Genomic DNA, 21,212 nt, shown 5'->3' with positions numbered 1-21,212 from the left:
ATAAGCCTTACCTGCTGTATGGTCAGGCCACTGAAGATGGCTGTTCTCTTACTCTCTGTACATGCCCTGCTGGATCCCTCCCTCACCTATACCCAACTCACAGGAATGTGCTTGCCCACTGCCCGAGGTGGTGATTGTTCTGATCCTTTGGTCAGAACAGCTCCACATGCTAGTCTGTTAAGGGAAACATCTGCCTTCATGATGATTGTTAACCAGAGGGGTTGTGAGCGACATTTTCATGGAAACCAGTGAGCCCACTTGATGTCACTTCTTCCTGCAAATGGTAGCTTCTTCTCCCCTGAGCACTGAAGACTGCTGCCTTGGTCTACTCGCCGCCTGCAGCACACTTGTCACTCTGGGACCCTTCTGTTTCAGATGTGAGATCCCCTCTCCCATAAACCATTGATGTCTCTGTCATTGTTGGGTTTGTCTTGAGGCTGGGCAACTATGAGGCTTGTAGGCCTGCAGGCTGCAACCCCACACCTGCTTTGCCCAAAATTGACTGCTTTGGTTCTGGTACACAAGGTCTTTAAAAAATATAATATTGTTTGTTGGTAAAGTATATTACCCTGCTTCCTCCTTTTATAAAAATCACATGAAATTTGATAACCCTCATTTTGATATGAGAACTATTTTATATATTCTGAGTGCAGTTGTGCTGGTCTGTATGCAGTCTCAGTGAGTTTCAGAGATGATGTTGCCGTGTGAACTTCCAGTTAATACAGATTATTACCCTAGCAACAAACAGGCTTGATCAAAAGGCTTTTTTTTTTTTTTTTCTTTTATGGATGATACAACTGTATTTGCTGGTTTTGGGTGGGGGAAGGATCTATCAAACTAAATTTTTAAAAGACCATAAAGTTTTTAAAGGAGAGTTACAAGGAAATGGTTGACAGATGCCCACTACCAGATGAAAAAAATTTCTCAGAAATCTTGAGCAAAATGGCCTATTTTGAAATTCCTAACATAGTTAAGCACTAGGATTTTTCTTAGCTCTCCTGAGTTTATACATTTGCATTTGTTATTAGCTAAGTTAATTGTTCAATATGGTTCTTAGAATGCATTAGAATGTATTGCATGGTCATCCATTTATTCACCAGTTATTTTTGAGCTCTGCCATGTTCAACTGCGAGGACAGACAGAGAATAGAAGAGAGCTGTATCTAACTAGAGTTGGATTTGCCAAGAAAATGACTGTGTATACAAGGAGTGATTATATAACTAGGTATCATGAAATTCAAGTTGGATAATTGAATAAGGGTGAATGAGAGGACATGAGGGTTCAAGGATGGAGGGAAAGGCGGTGGAATCAATGGGTTGTAGGAATGGTGGGCTAAAATTGTTGGGATTGAGGATTGGAAGAGATGAGTCAAAGAGACTAGCAGGACTGGTTAGGAAGTGGCTTTGACATTGGGATTGAAGAGAGGTTGCAGTTGGTGATAACAGGGTCAATCCTTGAAGGGGAAATCAAGGAATTGAGAGGCCAGGATTGTGGGAGGATTGCCACATGGAAATTCAAGAAAGGCGTGTTGGACAGCACCAGGAAGCCAGCAGCTACACTCATGAATGAGGATGAGGCAGGCTCCAGGGGCCTGGAGATGACTTTGATGATGAAATAGAGACTGATGGCAAGAGCACAAAACTGGGGGACATTCTGGGAGGAGGAAGTGATTGTTGTCTAGAATTATGAAACTCAAGCAGGTGGAAAGCCTTCTAGGGAGGCAGTGCTCTTTAGTAGGAGCCTACTATCTGTTAAGGCAAGAAGGTAAAGAGAGAGTTCAGAGAAGAGGCTGAGGATTTAGAAGATTTAGCTGGATTTCCAGAGGACACAGTGGAAGGGTTTAGCAACCAGCTGAGGGGTTTAGGGAGGTGAGGCCCAATTAGGCACATGCTTAGGGCTGTGCAGGTAAGAGTGCACCCAGAGGAATGAAGACCACCAGGGGGTCAGTCTGGGCACAAGCAGGGATAGAGGGTGTGGTGGGATCAGTGGGTGCTTTCTGAAGCAGGTGGTGAGGCTGTACATGCTGGGAGGAAGGGTTGGGGGTCTTGCCAGAAGACCGACCTCTGAGGCTGTTCTTCCCTCCTATGCCTGGTGGTTTGGAGGCTGGTAGTGCAGCCTTGCCACTCAGAGTGTGAGGAGATCTCATCCTGCAGATGGAGGTGAGACTGGGGAGTAGCTGTTCAAGCAGTACCATCATGTCTGTTTGTTTTACTTTTTGCAGCAATGCCAGGTAGTGGAAAAGGAAACCTGGAGGGTTTAATAATTGTTTTTAGTATTGCTTTTAGTTACTTTTAAAAAATATTTATTTGGCTGCATCAGGTCATAGTTACAGCACTTGGGATCTTTAGTTGTGACATGTGCAATCTAGTTCCCTGACCAGGACTGAACCCAGGTCCCCTGCATTGAGAGCATGGACTCGTAGCTGCTGGACCACCAGGGGAGTCCTGATATTGCTTTGATACCTAGGATACGATTCAGTATACAACAGAAAAATGGTAATTAACAGGTTTTCATTTTGGAGGGTTATACTGACTCATAGGGCTTCCCAGGTGGCTCAGTGGTAAAGAACCCGCCTGCCAATGCAGGAGACATAAGACATGTGGGTTCAGCTCCTGGGTCGGGAAGATCTCCAGTATTCTTGCCTGGAGAATCCCATGGACAGAGGAGCCTGGCGGGCCCTGGTCCACGGGGTCACAAAGAGTTGGACACAACTGAAGTGAATGAGCACACATACTGACTCAGAATCAGTAGGAATAATTCAGAGTTCAATTCCTATTTAAAATAAATTCTCTCTCCCTGTCTTCCTTCCCTTCCCCTCCACATCCCCCAAAGTGTGACTTGAAAATTGACAGTGTCACAGTCTCATCCACTGAATTCCTGATAATGTTCTTTTTCCCTTTTCTTTACAGTGAAGAAAGTTACAATGTCAATGATTATTCTTTAAGAGATCAGCTACTGGTGGAGTCTTGTGACAGTGAAGAGCTTAATTCTTCTCCAGGGAAGAACAGCTCCACAATGCTTTATTCAAGACAGAACTCTGCCAGTCACCTCTTTACGCTGACTGTCCTGAGTAACCACGCAAATGAGAAAGTGGAGATGCTGCTGGGAGCAGAGACGCAGTAAGTATATGCAGGGCGAGGGTTTCAGCATATTTGCTGATGGTCTAATTACCCTTGGTCCGCAGACTCCCTAGAAACAGTAAAACTCTACCTACTATGTATTTTTATTGCCTGCCTGTTATGCACCAAGCAGAGCATCTGAATGTTTTATACAGATACTCGTCTTCTCACTCTGATCCTCTCAACGTACTGAGAGAGATAGATATTATTTTTGTCCCCATGATTCCTGATGGATGTGTTGTGCTTTAAGTAGTGTGCTTTTATACTTACAGAATGGTTTAAAATCAGTTTAATTATTGATAAAAATATGACTCAGGAGCCCTAGGAATATGACTTACTGGTAGTTTGATTCTAGGCCCTGTGTTTCCTTAGCTACTGAAATTGAAGTCATTTTGCAACCACCTACCTTCAGCCAGGCAGCAGAAAGCCCAGTGATTTGTCAAAAGAGACACTGGGTTTAGGGAAATATATTTATTGCAGGAAGGGCGATCCCCTGCAGTTGGCTCTTGTCTAGTGGTTGGAAACTGGGCTTCAGGGTGGGCTCTTGTCTAGCAGTTGGAAATGAACTGTCCAAGGAGACACATGTGCTGACAAAGCAAGAGACTTTATAGGGAAGTGGTGCCCAGGCGGAGAGCAGCAGTAAGGGAACCCAGGAGGACCTCTACCAGAGCCCGTGATCTTGGGTTTCATAGTAATGAGGAGTCATCTTGTTTGCCTCATACCTGGTCTGACTCAGGGTCCTCCCTGGTGGCATGCACATCTCTCAGCCATGATGGATTCTGGCATGACAGTTTCTGGGAGGTTGGCTCACATTATAGGGTGGCATCTCCTCCCTCCTTTTGGCCCCTCCCAAATTCTTCTGGTTAGTTTTTTTTGGGCAGCACCCCGGGACCCTCCTGTTGTGAGACAACTCATGCAAGTGTTAACCGTCTTGCCTGGTCAAGGTGGGTGGTTTCCTTCAGTGGTTCCTTAGCAGAGGCAGAACAGTCACCACGTTTGTGCCTGCAGTTTCAGCAGCAGTTAGTAGGCAGTCCATTCTCACATGGGATGAAGCTAGTAATGGTAGTGTTAGTTGCTCAGTCATGGCCGACTCTTTGTGACCCCATGGACTGTAGCCTGCCAGACTCTTCTGTCTGTGGGATTCTTCAGGCAAGAATACTGGAGTAGGTTGCCATTCCCTTTTCCAGGGGGTCTTCCCAACCCAGGGATCAAACCTGATCTCCTGCATTGCAAGCAGATTCTTTACCATCTGAGCCACCAGGGAAGCCCATAAGGGATGAAGCTAAGGGGGCTTACTTGTCAAGTCTACCCTCGCTGTTATTGAACCAAACTTGGGTCCGCTTGCCTGTGCACTGTAAAGCCAATCTACTGACACCGGGTTGTGATGAAGGGAAGTGCAGCCTTTATTGTAAAGGTGCCAACACAGGATGGGTGACTTGTGCTCTGAAAACCCCCAAACACCCAGATGGATTTCAGCAAAGCATTTTTAAAGGCCAGGTGAGGGAAGGGGTTACAGGGTATGTGGTCAGCTGGTGCCCAGTTCTGGTTGGTTGATTTCAGGTAACAGTGTGGTTTGCCTTATCAATCCTTAGGTACCAGTGGGTCTGGGGGTGCATGATCATCAAGTAATTAATTTCTTCCATTTTGGTGGTGGTTGTAGCATCTGTGACACAGTTCAGGAATGTACATCAGATACTGTTATTTAGGTCCCTCTGGAAGGAGCTGCAGCAGAGGACAGTGGGGGTGGGGGTTCTGTCCCGAGAAGACCCTGTAGGATCCTATTCAGTTACCTTGCGATTTTGTCCATTTAGAGATAGTTGGCCAATTTGTTTGGAAACTGGAAGCCTCCTCTTAAAATAATCATCATAGGCAGGTATTATGTTGGGTCAGAGATTGAAGCCTTGGAGGGAAAGAAGGTCCCTAATCCTTGGTTCTCTGGGGTTCCTATACTCTCTCCTACTTGGCTCTTACGTGGTGTGATGAAAATGAATCAGGGTGAATAACAACCCTAAGATTGTAACAAAATCTTAGTGAAAGAATTCTTCTTAAATATTCTTAAGAATATATAAGAGTTCTTCAGCTAAGGGGGCTTAATTGTCAAGTCTACCCTCTTCTTAAATTCTTCTTGAATATTCTTCTAAGAATATTTAACAGGGACCCTGGTTTGCTAAAGAGAGATACAAGAAAAGAAAAAGAAGGGGAAAAGCTATCCACATGAAATGATGAATGATCATTTCATGTTTTGGGCACTAGAAGTAACTTTTCAAAGGGTAAAGAAAACCAAGAGGGGCAGGGTATGGAAAGCTATTTGAGATTTAAGAACAGCAGAAAGGGAGTATTCCAAATGCACGTCTCAAGCTAACAGAGGGAATGAGTAAGAAAAGGAGCACCATCCCCTGTGTTTGTTTATAAAACAAAGAAATGCCTCTTTCTTTAGGCCCCAGAATTCTTCCAGGAAAGGGCCGGAAAGCCCTGCCGCATTCCAAGGATGCTCCTCTGTGTTTGTACCTCTGGGGAGGGACCTTTGGTGGGTGTGGTGCTTACTGGGCTGTGCAGGTGACCAGCAGGGGGACACGCCCAAGGCTAGGGCTGAGGCATTTCTTGAAGGCATTTCTTCAACTCTTAAAAATGATTAAATCCCTTAGCGTGTAAAGACAGACCTAGATCTCCTCTGTTTGGGGGAAGCCTCTCTGAAAAAAGAGAATTTAGTATGTCTGAACTTTAGATCTTAAAGAACTTTAAGGATGAAAATAAGTCTTGAACACTTCAGAGATGACTGCTTGTCCAGACATCCTAAAGAATCATTCAGAAATGAAGACATTCGTTTGTCATTTTTAATAAGGGAGAAAGTGTTGTTGGTTTCGCTTATGTTTTCCTTTTCTCTGTGTTTATAAGGATTGTTTGTTCTTTATTCAGATCTTGCCAACATATCAACAGATCTTTTCCTGACTGTCTCATCCATAATTTATGTAATCTCTGCTGCTGGTTTCTGAGATTAGTCCAAGAGAGTAAGCCGGCACGTCCAGTTTTTATACCAAGGCTCAGTCCTTTTCTGGGACTTTCTGTAGCCCATGTTCCACCCTTTATCTTGCCGTGGACTGAATGGATGTTCACTTCCTCAACCAGAAATTCTTAGAATATCTAGTTGTGTCACCCGTAAACCCGTGGGTATGACTCATATTTGTAGCTCTTTAATTAATAGCAAGAGAACATTCCAGAAGATGTGAACGGGTAGCTCTCTCCTTGGGTATGGAAGGAATGACTCCCTCATTCTTCCCTGCTCCCAACTCAGTTACAGTTGCAAAGTAAAAATCTGGACAAATACTATGGTACTGGAAAAAAATAGGACAGTCAAAATGCACTTTTTTTTTTTTCTCAAATCAGCTGTTTAAAATCCTGGCAAGCTGTTATATGCTGTATTTGGAAATGTGCAGGTTGGCACTGGGCTACATGGTTTTGAACAGTCAGAGTTTTGATTTGTGTAGAATGTTTTCCTTGCATCTAAGTTTGCAAAAGGTATAGGTGAGAATGTTTTTTAGCTTTTATATGTGGTTAAAATAGTCCATTAGCAATCTAGTAGAGAAAACAAGGTTTTTATCACCACCCTGGCCTTGAATAATTGCAGAATTTCAGATCAATTGTTTACATTCTTTGGCTGTTCTTTGGTTTGAAAAAGAATGAGGTCTGTACCTAAATATTCACCTTCTTTGAAACACTGTTCTTAGTAGAGGCCACCTGGGAATGTAAAATCAGCAGCAATAGGAAGGGGGTGGCTCTTTGGCACAGGGACAGTTTGGCTATCATAAGACAGTGGAATTGTGCAAAAACAGATTAATAGCTTTGATTACACAAAGAATGCAGAAAAGCTGACTGAAAGGAAGTGGGGCAAACACTTGGCGAGCATCTGGGGTGGGCCAGACACTAAGCCAGCCAGAGAGCATGAAGAAGGGAGCTGTGGGTGTTTCTCGAGGATGGTACTTCAGAGTTTTGAAGCATGTAATAAGTAAGATGACATATAAGACAGACAACATCTTGGTTTCTTCAGGATCAGTGTTATGTCTGTTGTTCTGGGAAAATTAAGAAGAGCCCCCTCTTTGGCTCTCCAGAGCATCTTTAGACATGTAGTGACCCTCATCATTATAAGCCTGATGTCCAGCTTCCTCAGCTTTTCCCCCAGATATCAGATGAGATTCCAAAAGGTGAAGTGAATTGCCTGAAATTACACAGGAAATGGGTTGCTGACAAAGATGCGACTTGACCTTGACCTTTCTGATTCTAGCGTTCTGATAATGTTAAGCTTCTTCTTGAGAAGCTGCCAACCAGGAGACTATTCCTCTCGCACCTGGCCTTATTCTGGATCTGAAGGGGAGACTCCAGGAAGCCAGTTGCCATCAAATGCGAAAAACTACCAAAATGTGCGTGTATAAGTCCACAGACTCAAAAAAAGGAAAAGGTCTGCGGTAAATTTAGGGCATCATATGATTTGAAATATTTTATAAGGCTGAATAGATGTTGCACCCCCCAGGTTATTTTCCACTTAAAAACTTCCTTTTCTGTTCCTTTGGCCATTTTTCCCACTTCCTGGAATACCCTTCTTGGAACTCCTCACATTACCAGATGTCTCAGGCCTCAGGGCTCACTCCAGGTGCCAGGTCTTTGCTCTGCAGGGAACCCCTCAGTGCTGCTCCTGAGAGCACTGACTGGTCTTGTTCCTGAGAATTCCGAGCGCTTGCTGCATGCACCGTGCTTGTTGGTTCATTTTTCTCCTTCGGTTCTGTCTCGCCCACCCTCTGTTCTGCCACTCCTGACCCCCCATCCCCACCCCACCCAAAGTCTCCGGGACTTTAGAGCTCAGGCCCAGTAGTAGTGGCACATGGTCTTAGTTGCTCCGCAGCACATATGGTCTTCCCAGACTAGGGATCAAACCCATGTCTTCTGCACTGGCAGGTGGATTCTTTACCACTGAGCTACCAGGGAGGCCCTCTTCATCTAATATTAAAAATAAGTGGAAAAAAAAAAAGTGCAGTGGCAACAGTAAAGTCAGACAGTGTGTTCTGGAGTGAGTGTTAGGTGCTAGGGTGGAGAATGTCCTCCAAATTAGATGGTGCAGAAAGACGTCTCTGGGGGATGTTTGAACTGAGCCCTGAGGGATGAAGGAAAATACCTGTGGGAAAGGGCATGGCCAGAATGGTCCACGCAGAGGGCACAGCAAGTCCCAACTGCCATGAAACTTGGCCTGAACATAGTGAAAGTGACTAGATCAGAGTAAGTCAGGGGAGAGTGGGTAGTTGAGACACTGGTGGAGCCTGGAGCATTTCAGCAGAGCTATTCCAGTAGCGTCTGTGGGCTGCCAGAGGGAAACAGTTAAAAACATACAGCGATTTGAGATTTCTGCAGTATCAAAGTATGTGATTATTTCAACAGCAACTCATTTTCATTGTATTTGAGAACAGTTGGTCCACACTGAATTAGAACAGGGGTGGGGGTCCTGGGGTGGTGAAGACCAGTCCACCTGGTATTTTGAGAAGCACTGGTTTAGAATCACATAAGCTAGAGAGGCAGGTGTGGAGGCAGGAGATTCACTGGGGAGAGCAGTTAGGGTCCTATTATATGGGTCAAAGGGCAGCATGGACTGTGGTCTGTGAGAGGAGATGGAAACATTATACTGTGGAGGCAGAGGCAACAGGGCCAGCTTCAGGACTGGATGAGTTGGGGTAGCCAGGAGGGAGAGAGGAATCGATGATGCTTTGGCTTGAGCAGCTGATGCCCTGTACTGAGTTACTCCTTAACCATCTTCAGTATGGTGTCTTCCTCTGCCAGCCAGTTTGAGGGCACTACATCAGATGAGAGCAGTGGCTTCCTGGGGACCACCCCCAGCAGCCCAGATTTCCTCTTTTTTTACTTCTAATGCCATTTCATTTTGTTAGCCATCCAGCTTTCTTATGCTCACCCTTCTTTTTTGAATTTTTCTCAACCTGTTATCTGTGCACTCTCATTTTTTTTCCCACATGGAACCTTTCCTCTCCACTTCCCCTTCAGAAATGCAGCCTTTCTGAAACTGGTCATCGCCAGTACCCTCTGCTTCCCCTAACATGCGCATTTCTTTAATTTCATATTATCCAGTTGGGAGACTTGGTGCCATTTCTGATGCTTCTAGGTCTGAACAGATCCATCCTGGACTGGTTCTTCCTGAAAGAAAGTATATTGCATCTTCCTACATGTTTCCATCCCACCACCTACCCCCCAGGACAACCGCATATCCTTTATCTTTTGAGGCATCCTCAGAGCCTCTAACTCTTCTCTCCACTTCTGCACAGTTTTACTACTAATCCCCACACTCGGCTTGTTTTGTCTTTTTCTCACTCTGTACATAGCAGGTTCCCAATGAGTATTTTTTGGAATTGACCCACAATTAGTCGAATTCATTTTTCTATATCCAAGCCAAGGTGGACTTGCAACCAGGTGTAGGGAAATACTGCTTCTCTGTCCATCTCTATTCACTGGGATTTTGTTGTTGTTAGTTTTGTGCTGCTAGAGCAAGTGTTATCTAAATTCCACCTGTTTTTCAACATTTGTTCTCAGGGATGTGGTTAAACCCTTTTAAGGATGTACCTCTAAGCCATACTGTGTTATATCTGTGTGCTTTTTAAAGATCTTAAGTCACTGTATTATTAATGCGACAATAGTCTGTGGAAAATACTAGAAGCTGATCCTTGATAAAAGGACGAGGGAAGAATGTTTTCCTACTGTCGCTTCTCCCCCTGGCCTTTCAAGAGGAATGTTGGAGCCCGACAGCCCCCTTTGTCTGCCTTCATTCAAATGAAGCCCAGACAGCTGCAGCTGGCATGGAGTGAGGCTGTGGCAAGTGGTGTCCTTGGCTTCCTGTGTTCACAGTGGAATTTGGATGGCATTTGGGTCCAGCCTGTGCAGGACATGTTTAGTAATGGACACAAACTTTTATCTTCTATTTAGCTATAAGATATAATCACCTTAAGCTGCAGTCAGAGGTCCTTCTGAAAATTTGTCTCACAAGATGACCTAGACGCCTAATGGATGTAGTTAGTCCCGTCAGCCATTCAGACAGCCCACTCCTGCGTCTCCTGATAAAGGGGCATTGTTTGCAGGCAGTCTTTTGCTCTCTTCCTGCTTCTGTTAATGACTTAATTAACAGGAAGTAAATAGGATGGAATAAAACTGTAAATAGTATGTCTAACCTACTCTTCACCCTTTAAGAAAAATCCAGAGATGACACTTTGTATGGGAAAAATTTATTTTATGTTGTAGTATTTGTTGAATCTATGTCTAATAATCTTTTACATTTGTAGGTGCCCATCAGGATACTTAATCTTTGGTGATTCCTCATCACTGATATTCAGGAAAACGAGAGCAGGTGATGGCGTTGGCCTCTTTTTTTTTTTTTTTTTAAAGGTAGTTGACCCAGTTCAAGTTAACTCTAGGATGTGTAGACCAGACTAGGTCTCATGAGCTGTTTGATAGGACAGACAAGAAACAATTGATTTAACTATATAGCATGTCACAGAATATGAATTTTAAAACTCTTAGTGAGCTCGGGGAACTACTTTGCTTTGGTTAGATTTTTTAAAATAAGTTTAGCTGGTACAGCTTTATAAAGTTTTGTTGCACAGCATTCATGAGAATGTTTTCTGCCCTGTGGGTTTTCTTTGGATCACGTATTGAATTCATCTCATTGAACTGAATGTGTGAGAGAATGAACAGAAACAGCGGTCTCCATGATCACCTTAGGAAGGCTCAGGGGACTTTTTCTCCAAAGGCCATGGGTACAGGAGTTTCAAAAGGAACCATAAGTAAACTTGCAGGCTGTGAAAAGGAGCACAAAAGGTGTCTGGTCAAATGCCATTTTAAAAGGGGTAAAGGAAGGTCAAACAGCAGCTGAAGTCTCTGGGCTTCTATTGAAAAGCCAGGACGACCCGCTCCAGTAGTGAAGCCCTCTGCGGGCACGTTCATTCCCTTCCATCTCACCCACACTCCTGCCTGTTTCAGTGTGCATGTCTTTTCTAGCAGATGCCTGATATACAATGAAAGTCCAGCCTGGCTGTATCTTTGACCTTTGTGGAGTTAAGTTTAAACCTGTGCATAATCATATAAGGGACAGGTCAAGGTGCTACGATGGCTGACTTCTGAGTGGGGAACTGGAGGTGCATCATTCCATGCTTGCAGACAGAAAGGACTGCGTTTCCAGATATCTGTCTCAAAGGGGTCTCTCCTCAGCTCAGTCTCCTTTCTCTCCTGGTCAGATGGGTTTTACGGAGAAGGCGCCACCCCAGCACAATGCAGGATGCGTTGGATTCTCTGTGTGTTTGTCTTTTGCTCCGATCCCCACTGATGGCTGTGAAGAGCAAGAGACCCCGTACTACTCACTTAGCAACCCCTGCCTACCACAGGGCTCCTGCAAAGGCAGGGTGAATGCTGATTGAAAGGAGGAGTCAGAAGTGCCTTAAAAGTTGACCTGCCTTGGGTCTCCATTAGCGGCCTTGGTTGTTGACTCTGGGACTTTGGGCAGAGGGAAATCTCAATGAACTAGGTTTGGTGTGGACTGTTAATTTGTGTTGTCTCATTGTCCCTAGAGAAAATAGCTGTCTGCTTGTGAGCCCTGGACCTGATATCTAAATTTAATAATGGGTATGTCTACGCCTAGGGTTTTCTTGTTCTTAGAATTCCATTTCACATGGAGCAAGGCTCCTCCCTGCTTTAGAGATGCAGCGCTTTCCGCCTCACGACGGGCGGGAGCTCCTTGGCACAGTCTGTGGAAGCCCCGGGTAATGTCGTGCGGTTTTGATGGCATCTCAGAGGGGGTGGGGCTGATCCCATTGAAGCCCTTTCAAGAAGCGGCTCCTTTCAGCAAGGCAACAAGGAGTGTCTTGTTCTGTGCCCTGGAGTCCCTGTGAGGGGCCGCTGTGTCTAAAGGATGCCATTAGCATCCAGGCAGTATGCCACAGGAGCGAGATTTCATCTGGACTTCTGGAAGCCAGCTGCAGGGTGAGGCTGCCGCTGAGACCAGCCACTCAGGGCCAGAGAGGGTCCACGCTGAAGACTGCAGATGGCAGTAAGGGCTGTGTGAAGATGCCATGGTGAGCAGGACGTGTTTGGATATGGCGTGTGGAGACACGGATCGTTTCAGGTTACGCTTGGCAAACAGCGCTTCCATCCTTAAGATATTGTTTAGTTTTCAATTGCCTTTGTACTTTGGAAATTCTTGTTGAGCTTGAATTAAAAAAAAAAAAAGAAACAACACCTTAGACCTAACAAGGGGATTATATGAAAAGAGGTTGTGCTTTACTGCCTCCTTACACAACCTCCTTAAAGCCCTGGACCTGTATTAGAGAGAGATCAAGTTCTTGAAAGCAAGGCTGTGTCACGAGTTTCTATATGAACTTTGCATATTACTACTTGACACAGCAGCTCAACCAGGAACTGGCCTCATTTTTTTCTTTTAAGTAAGTCTGTCTTTCAGCGGATTGCAGTTTCTATCCTTCCTGCCTCCCTGGTTATTTTGTGAGCACTTGCTAAGGAGTGCCGCCTCTTTTATCCCTGGCTGCCTGGCTTACAATCTGACTGTACCACTTAGAAGTTTTACTATGAGCAGGTGCTTAACACTCCAGACTTTAGCTTCATCCTCTGAAAAAAAAAATGGTAATAATTTTCAAAATTGTTGTAAAGATGAGATGGTACTCACTAAATACAAAAAAGCACCATATCTGGCATATATGCAATCCCTTATACTATTTACAGGATTAAGTTCCTGTCCTGGGGGAATCTGTGGCCCAATTGGAGAAACAGGTAAGCCCATAAAAGATGGGGTCAGTGTGCGATGAGTAGTAACAGTTTAGCAGAGGTCAGTGTTTACCAGTTCCTGTTATGTGCAGGCAGATACAGAGATAAGGTGCTTGCCTTCAGGAAGTATGTACCTTCCTAGCAATGTGACAGAGCTGTGTGGAGGAGGGCCTGGGGACAGCATTACCAGAACGGGATGATGTCAGAAATGTGGTTCATGCTTCAGAGGAGGCCAACCTGGAGGAGATGAGCCTTGTGTTTTCAATACTGGGTGAACGTTTTAAACAAAAGAAGCCAGGTATCAAAGTGGACAACAATATAGGATTCCATTTTCATAAAGTTCAAGATAAGCAAAACTTGTCTGTGTGATGGAAATCAGAACAGCAGTTACCTTTGCGGCAGTTCATTGATTGGAAGAGAACAGAAAGGAACCTCCTGGTAGGTCTGGGTCTTGATCTGGGGTGTGAGTACATGGTTGTACCTAAGTAAACACTTACACATCTGTATACACTTAAGAATAGTGCAATGTTTTATGCGTGTTCTTCAATATGATCTTGTTTAGTCCAATGCTTTTGTGACTACATGGACGATAGCCCACCAGGCACCTCTGTCCATGGGATTTTCCAGGCAATACTAGAAGGGGTTGCCGTTTCCTTCTCCAGGAGATCTTCCCGACCCAGGGAACAAACCTGCGTCTCCTACATTGGCAGGTGGATTCTTTATCACTGAGCCACCACAGGAAACTAAGTAGTGATAATGAGTGGACACCGCTTGGTTAAAAATAGAGGAAAGGTCATACTTAAGATTGAGAAGAACAGGAAAGGTATGGAACAGCATGTCAAATCCCCACCTATAAAAAGTTACTGTCTGGGTGGAAGGATGGATACATGTCAGGGAATAAAGATGGAATGACGGAAGCATCTTTCAAGTCCAGGCTACTAAGGCATCCTTATGGTAGTTCTCGTTAGTTTTCTGAGGAACCTCCATAGAGGTTGTACCAACTTACATTTCCACCAACAGTGCATGAGGGGTTCCCTTTTCTCCATACTCTCTCCAGCATTTGTGATTTGCAGACTTTTTAATGATGGCCATTCTAACCGGTGTGAAGTGATATGTATTGTAGTTTTGATTTGCATTTCTCTAATAGTTAGTGAGGCTGACTATCTTTTCATGTGCCTAGTCGCTCAGTCATGTCTGATTCTTTGCAACCCCATGGACTGTAGCCTGCCAGGCTCCTCTGTCCATGGGATTTTCCAGACAAGGATACTGGAGTGGGTTGCCATTTCCTTCTCCAAGGGATCTTCCCGACCCAGGAATCGAACCTGGGTCTCCTGCACTGCAGGCGGACTCTCTACTGTCTGAGCTACCAGGGAAGCCCCGATAATTAGTGAGGTTGAACATCTTTTCATATATGCCTACTACTTAGTCATCTGTACGTCTTCCTTGGAGAAGTGTCTAGGTCTTCCGCCCATTTTTTGATTGGGCTTTTTTTAACTGAGTTGTATGAAACTGAGAAAGTTAGTTGTTGAGTCCGACTCTGTGACCCCTTGCACTCTAGCCCACTAGGCTCCTCTGTTCATGGGATTCTCCAAGCAAGAATACTGAAGTAGGTAGCCATTCCCTTATTCCCGGGGATCTTCCTGAGCCAGGGATCGACTTTCTAGACCAGGGATGGAACCCGTCTCCTGCATTGCACTTCACTCTCTCGAGTCACCAAGGAAGCCCTATGAGCTGTATGAGTTGTTTGTATATTTTGGAGATTAAGCCCTTGTTGGTCACATCATTTGCAAGTATTTTCTCCCAGTCCATAGGTTATCTCTTCATTTTGTTTATGGTTTTCTTTTCTGTACAAAACCTTGTTAAGTTTGATTAGGGCCCATTTGGTTATTTTTTTTATTATTATAAGGCATCCCTTTCTTAAGAGGTAGAGTGTAGTAGTAGAAACTGACCTGGGTTTGGGTCACTTACCTTGGAACTTCTGTTCAGTCTTCTCATCCTTTGAACAGGCTTTTGGGAAACTTAAAGGAAATAATGGATCTCAAGTGGTATGTCTGACAAGTGCTTCCTAAAAAGATTTTAAAGTGTGTATGTTTGTGTGGTTTATTTAATCACAGTCCTAATATTTGACTGTCCAAATCAGAAACTTGGGGTTACTGTATTACAGAGTAATGTTTGCTCATCTTAAACTTTTGATCTTTTAGTCAAATAATTGTTTCATATAATTATAGCTTAATATAAAAAAATCTTTTTTTTTTAAACCTTAAAAAAATTTCTTTTGTCTGTAATCACTAAACCACTTTAAGCATCTGAGAACAGAGAATTTCTAGTTCACTAAGGCTTATATTTGGCAATGTTTGTTGTAGGAGGACAGAACAACTTTAAATATGGCAGTTTTTCAGCTTTCTCATTTATTTGCAAATGGGTTGAGTGTGCAGGGAGGACAGAGGAGGGGGTGGCAAGAGAAGAGAGGAGGGGGTGGCAAGAGAGAGATTTACTAGGATTTTGTTTCGTGAAACTATTTTGAAATGTTAAGTATCAGGTTGTGAGTGTACAGAGCATCTTTTTTTGACTATAGGAAATGGCAACCCACTCCAGTATTTTTGCCTGAAAAATCCCATGGACAGGCGAGCCTGGCAGGCTCCAGTTTGTGGGGTCACAAAAGATTCAGACACCACTTAGCAACTAAACAACAACAAACTGCTATATGAGAAATTCCACTTAATAACAAGACAGAGTCATTCAGAATCTCTTGACAATAACTTGTTTGGGGCTTATTTACATTTTCCAGATTGTCATTTTAAAATAACTTACCTTGGTTTTGAAGACCAGCCGCTTACCTTTCTAGAGAATCTCTGCCCTGTTTGGGGGAAAATAAGCCTTTACATTCTAGAATATACCTAATTCTGTAGCTAAGCACTGTTGAACCTCTCAACTGGATGTTTCCTGCGTTTAGGAGTGAGCGAGCCCGCTGGATAACTGCCCTGGGACACAGCAGTGGGAAGCAGCCTCCAGATCGGACCTGTAAGTACCCGGAGGGCTGACAATCTGAAACATAGAGAGCTCTGCCCCCTGCTGGTTGCTGGGTTGTTAGTGGTTAAATTCCACACTACCCTCTTTGTAAGTTTCCAAGGTTTCCTTCTTGATGACCCACATTAGCACTGGGTACACCCTGCTTTGGAAGACAAGGGGACAAATTCCAACCTGAAATGCAATTCTTTACTCTATAAACGTGGCAGATCATTGCATAGCTTTCCTAAGTTTCTTAAATCACCTGCAAGTCAGGTGCATCATTATATACAATACGATAGTGAGAATAAAGTTAAATTTATATTGACCGCCTTGCTTGTACTATCAAGCTCCTACAGTTCTAGTTTGTTAATGGGCAGTAGTAGCATATTTAAACCTTCTTCATACTAAAGTGTATTTTTAACCTTAAGGTAAATCACTTTACCCTTTTGTTATTAAATAATATTGAAAATATTTTAATTTTCTAGGGATCTAGGAACTGACACAATGAAGGGTAGTGCCATGTGCTAAGCATTTTGCTTTGACGTTACGCTGCTCTGGGTGATTCTAGCTGGAAGGGCAAATTCAAAGAATTGGGGCAACAACACTGGATCTCCTGGAGCACTCACAAATCACAGCTTAAAGTCAAAGCCAAAGTGACTGGCTTGACATTTCTCTGCAATCAAGTTTCATATTAAAAAACAAAGTAAGAACTCAGGTCAGCCAGGAGCAAGTCGCTGAAGTAAAAGTTTGTCTGTTAGGATCTAACATTTGGCTGGAACTTCTTTTATTTCTGCACTTCTCTGGCAGCTCTCAAGTGCTGCTAGGTGGGCTGGGGCAGCACCCTGGGTGAGAACAGGAGAACTGCATAGATTTTGGATGTTATCTTCAGCTGCACGGCCTGGGCACATACCCAATCTGTCTTGCCTCAGTTTCCCCCGTGGCTGTTTCTAGTTGTATTGTGTGATGTATCTAATGACTTATCAAGGCTATTTTTGAGGGGATTCATGTATCATAAAAGGCCTCTCTTGATTCTGAGCTTCTAATTCTGAAGCTCTTGGCCAAGGAAGGGAGTTCCTAGAAACTCATTTCTGCTTCTTTTTGGAGCCTACCTTTTTTCTATCCATGCTGGCTGAGTGAATGCAAATTATTGATTTGTCCCTATTTCATTTCTCATTATATCCTCTTTCCCCCTCAGCACTGACCCAGGTGGAAATCATTCGATCATTTACTGCCAAGCAGCCAGATGAACTCTCTCTGCAGGTGGCGGACGTGGTCCTCATTTATCAGCGTGTTAGCGATGGTGAGTGGGAATGTTTCAGTGGGGTGGTGGTGGTCCAGTATTCAGGGTCTCATTTTATTGTCAATGCTTATGTCCCCTAACCTTTGGTTTTCTCCTATGCACCTTTCTCTCCTTTATCTACACATTACTGTTTCTAAATGTTTTTTAATAAGCTGCAGTTACATGGCTGTTAGTCAAAAGGAACCGTGAAATGTTTCCTTCCTTCCTGGTCCCCCAGTGACCTAGTTCTCATCCCCAGAGGTTCCTCCTTCCTCATTTAAGTCAGATGGGGGACAAGATGGCAGAGTAGAAGGACTCTAAGCTCACCTCCTCTCATGAGCACACAAAAATCACAACTGGTAAACAGCCATCAATAAAAAGACTGGAGCCTACCAAAAAAATATACTATATATCCAAAGACAAAGAAGAAGAAACCCAACAAGATCAAGGGGTGCACTTATGATACAAGCAAATCTCACATTCCCTCCACCCAGGTGGGCGACCCACAAACTGGAGAACAATTATATTACAAGAGTTCTCCCACAGGAGTGAGTTCTGAGCCCCACTTCAGGCTCCCCACCTGGGGTTCTGACATCAGGAGAAGTAGTCCCCAGAGATTTGGCTTCAAAAGCCAGCGGAAGTGTAGGCTCTCCACAGGTCAGGGGGAAGTAAGACTTCACTCTTGGAGGACATACACAAGGTCATGTGTAAGCAGAACCCAGGGCAAAAGCAGTGACTTCATAGGCACCTACATCAGACCTACCTGCGGGTCTTGGAGGTTCTCCTGAGGAAACAGGAGTCAGCTGTGGCTCACTGTCTGGACACAGACACTGGTGGCAGGCATACTGGGTTATGCTCAACCACATGACAATCCTGGTGCCTGACATACTGGCTTACTAGTACCAAGACCTGGTCCTACCCAACATCCCATAGGCTCCAGTAATGGGAAGCCTCAGGCCAACGAACCAACCATCAGAGCAGGAACACAGCCACAGACATAAGCAGACAGACTCCCTAAAGAATTCCTGAACTCACAGCCACCTGTAGACACAACCCATAACATGGCCCTGTTGATTAGCCATGTTAACTTGGCCCATCAGAGAGCCAAGACCCAGGTCTACCTACCAATGGGAAGGCACCAGCTAGCCTCTGGCCCTTGGGTGATGTGAGCTGAGTGTACTGTTGAGATATACAGGACATCCCCTGTAGAGCGCCACTTCTCCAAGTTTCCAAATACACAAAAAAACACACAGAAGTTTAGACAAAATGAGATGGCACAGGAATATGTTTCAGACAAGGGAACAAGATAAAACCTAAGAAAAGCAACTGACTGACGTGGAGATCAGCAATCTACTGAAGAAAGAATTCTGAGTAATGATCATAAAGATGACCTAAGAATATGGGAAAGAACAGATGCACAGAGAAGTTACAAAGAGTTTTAAAGAGTTACAAAAGATAACCACTAGACAGAGTGGAAGGATACAATAACTGAAGTGAAAATCATACCTAGAAGGAATCAACAGGAGAATAAATGAGGCAGAAGAATGGATAAGTGAGTTGGAATACACAGTAGTGGAAATCACTGCCATGGAACAGAATAAAGGAATGAAAACAAATCAGGACAGTTCGAGACTTCCGAGATAACCAACCTTTAAGGGAAAAAAAGAGTCTGAAAAAAAAACAAAACATATATGTATGTATAACTGAATCACTTTGCTGTACACCTAAAACATTGTAAATCAACTATACTTCAATAAAAACATAAAGTAAAAAAAATTACTTTCTCGCTACCCGAAGCATCATCATTCCTTTCTTCAACTCGGCCCAAGCTGCTAAAGTCTCCCAACCAGCTCACATCAGGGGCCTCTGATCATGTCCTGCCTTTCATCATGACATGCCATTGATTCCCTCTTGAAAGGTTTCCCTCTGTTCCACCTCTCTCCTCACCTTGCACCATCTGTGGTATCCAACCTGGGGCAGAATGCTGGCTCTGAAATTTGCCCCTATGCTCCTCCCTTTCAGCCAAACACAATCAAAATTCCTTTAAATACTTGGTGTCCCCTGAGACCTCTGCTCTTTTTTGCAGGCTGGTATGAAGGGGAAAGACTTCGAGATGGAGAACGGGGCTGGTTTCCTATGGAATGTGCTAAGGAGATAACGTGCCAAGCTACAATTGATAAGAATGTGGAGAGAATGGGACGTTTGCTGGGACTGGAGACCAACGTGTAGCCTTTCCAGGGGTATTCTGCCACTGCGAGATTTGCACTACATCATGGTGGGCTGGTTGGTTCAGAGCTGGTTTTGATGTTAATTTTAACATAGCCTAGTTAATTAAAAGAATGGAAACACTTGCCTTTAAGTTTTCAGGTGGTTCTGTTCTCTCAGAACAGCTACTGGACACAGTTAGTCCGCAAAGCTCAGTCTGTGCACAGCAATCCTTTTGCAAACCTCTTTAGGTTAACAGAATAGCTGAGCAGTTCACTTCAGGGATCAGGCTGCCTCAGCGACTCCTCATTGTATCATGTCCTGGCATAAAAAGAAAATACACGTAAGATGTTGCATCCTCATTTTCTCTATCTTCACTTAACCAAAAATGTATATTAGCTCTCTTTAAACATCTCCTTCACATAGTTCTTCCAGTAGTACCGAGGTTTTATGTCTTAAAGAAATGCCCAGTTTTGTAACTATTTTTTCTGACTTTTATATTTTAGATCTGATAGATTTCAAAAAGAACTGCTAGAGTTCTGAAGGTGAGCCCAGCCTTTCTAAACCTCTTCCCAGAAAAGGGAAATTGACACTTGAATTTTTGTCACCCCTTTCCTCATTGGAAGGGAAGGAGCCTTAGAAGATTTTTTTTTTTTAATCTTTCTCACCTGACTTTGGTCTTAGGTAAATATATTCTAATAAAACATAGGCTACTCTAACAGCATAGAATTTAGATGCCTCACGTATGTGAGAAAATCTTGAATATAGGACAAGGGTCCTGCTTTTTAAAAACAGACTCAACTGAGCTGATTAGATGACGTGAGGCTGCTTTGCCTTCAATAACATGAAGTTTTTGACAGTTCCTACTCCTATTTGCAGAAGGAAATTGGCTGAAACATACTTTAACCATTTCAAAGAAGGTAAAATTGGACCTTAAAAGGTATCAAGAAGCCAGCATGGTACCTAATTACAACATAACATTTTGACCTTAATGGGAACTCATTTTATTTGCACTAAAGGCCTTGCTGGATTTGAAGTCTCTTAACTATGGGTATTTGCAGAACTTTATTTCTTCCACTAGTACAAGGACAGAGAAGAGTCCTTATAATTGAATGTTTTCATAAAGAGGGAATGGAGGATTTGGAAGAGTGAGGGGGAGGAATGATTTTTTTACTGGCAGCTACTTTCCACCTCTACTCCACTCTCTTCCACGGAGGGCCTGGCAAAGGGAACACCCTTCAAGGACTCAGGTCCACGTCTGACACGTCCCCAGCTACCGTCTGCCAACCAGTTTATCTGTTGTAACTGCAGAAGCCGTGGCAACTGTAGCTGCGTCGCCCCGGATCACTCCCCATTATCAGTGGAACATTTCTGGGTATAAAGATATTCCAGGTCCTGAGCAACTTGAGGTCTGGGCCAGTCTGTCAGTGGAGAATAGCAGTGGACTTGGCTAGTGAGGTTTCAGGGTTGGTAAAACAAACCACAGACTTTGGAGGAGAGGCTAACAAAATTTAACTAATGGGTCATTTTCACGGAAGGAAAGTAAATGTGTTGCTTTGCAGAGACCAGTTCGTATTATTTTTTGCTAATACCCTGTTAAAACTAAAAATTAGCAACTGTATGAATCCTGTATCAGTATGAGATGTTGAACAGTTCTGGAAATATGTGCATCTTATAAGTCAAAGCCTATTTAGCAAGTGGGTTAATACTGTTTATTAGATAAAACTGTTTTATAGCAGGTATTAACCCAGTCACAATGTTTCATTTTCAGTTCAACTGTGAGTAAC

General features: G+C 43.7%; 1 protein-coding gene across 1 annotated transcript in view; it reads left to right on the top strand.

Annotated features, from left to right (window-relative positions):
* ARHGEF26 (Rho guanine nucleotide exchange factor 26) overlaps window positions 1-21,212 on the top strand; it is a 141,217-nt gene extending 120,005 nt beyond the window's left edge. Inside the window, exons 11-14 of the mRNA XM_068977057.1 lie at window positions 2,910-3,119; window positions 15,886-15,953; window positions 17,137-17,241; window positions 19,307-21,212. Coding sequence (XP_068833158.1) covers window positions 2,910-3,119; window positions 15,886-15,953; window positions 17,137-17,241; window positions 19,307-19,449 — 526 coding nt within the window. The 3' untranslated portion in view covers window positions 19,450-21,212. The remainder of the gene's footprint in view (window positions 1-2,909; window positions 3,120-15,885; window positions 15,954-17,136; window positions 17,242-19,306) is intronic.

The sequence above is a fragment of the Capricornis sumatraensis genome, chromosome 1 (assembly GCF_032405125.1).
Source record: "Capricornis sumatraensis isolate serow.1 chromosome 1, serow.2, whole genome shotgun sequence".
Lineage (NCBI taxonomy): Eukaryota > Metazoa > Chordata > Mammalia > Artiodactyla > Bovidae > Capricornis > Capricornis sumatraensis.
This window is presented reverse-complemented; position numbering and strand designations above follow the sequence as displayed.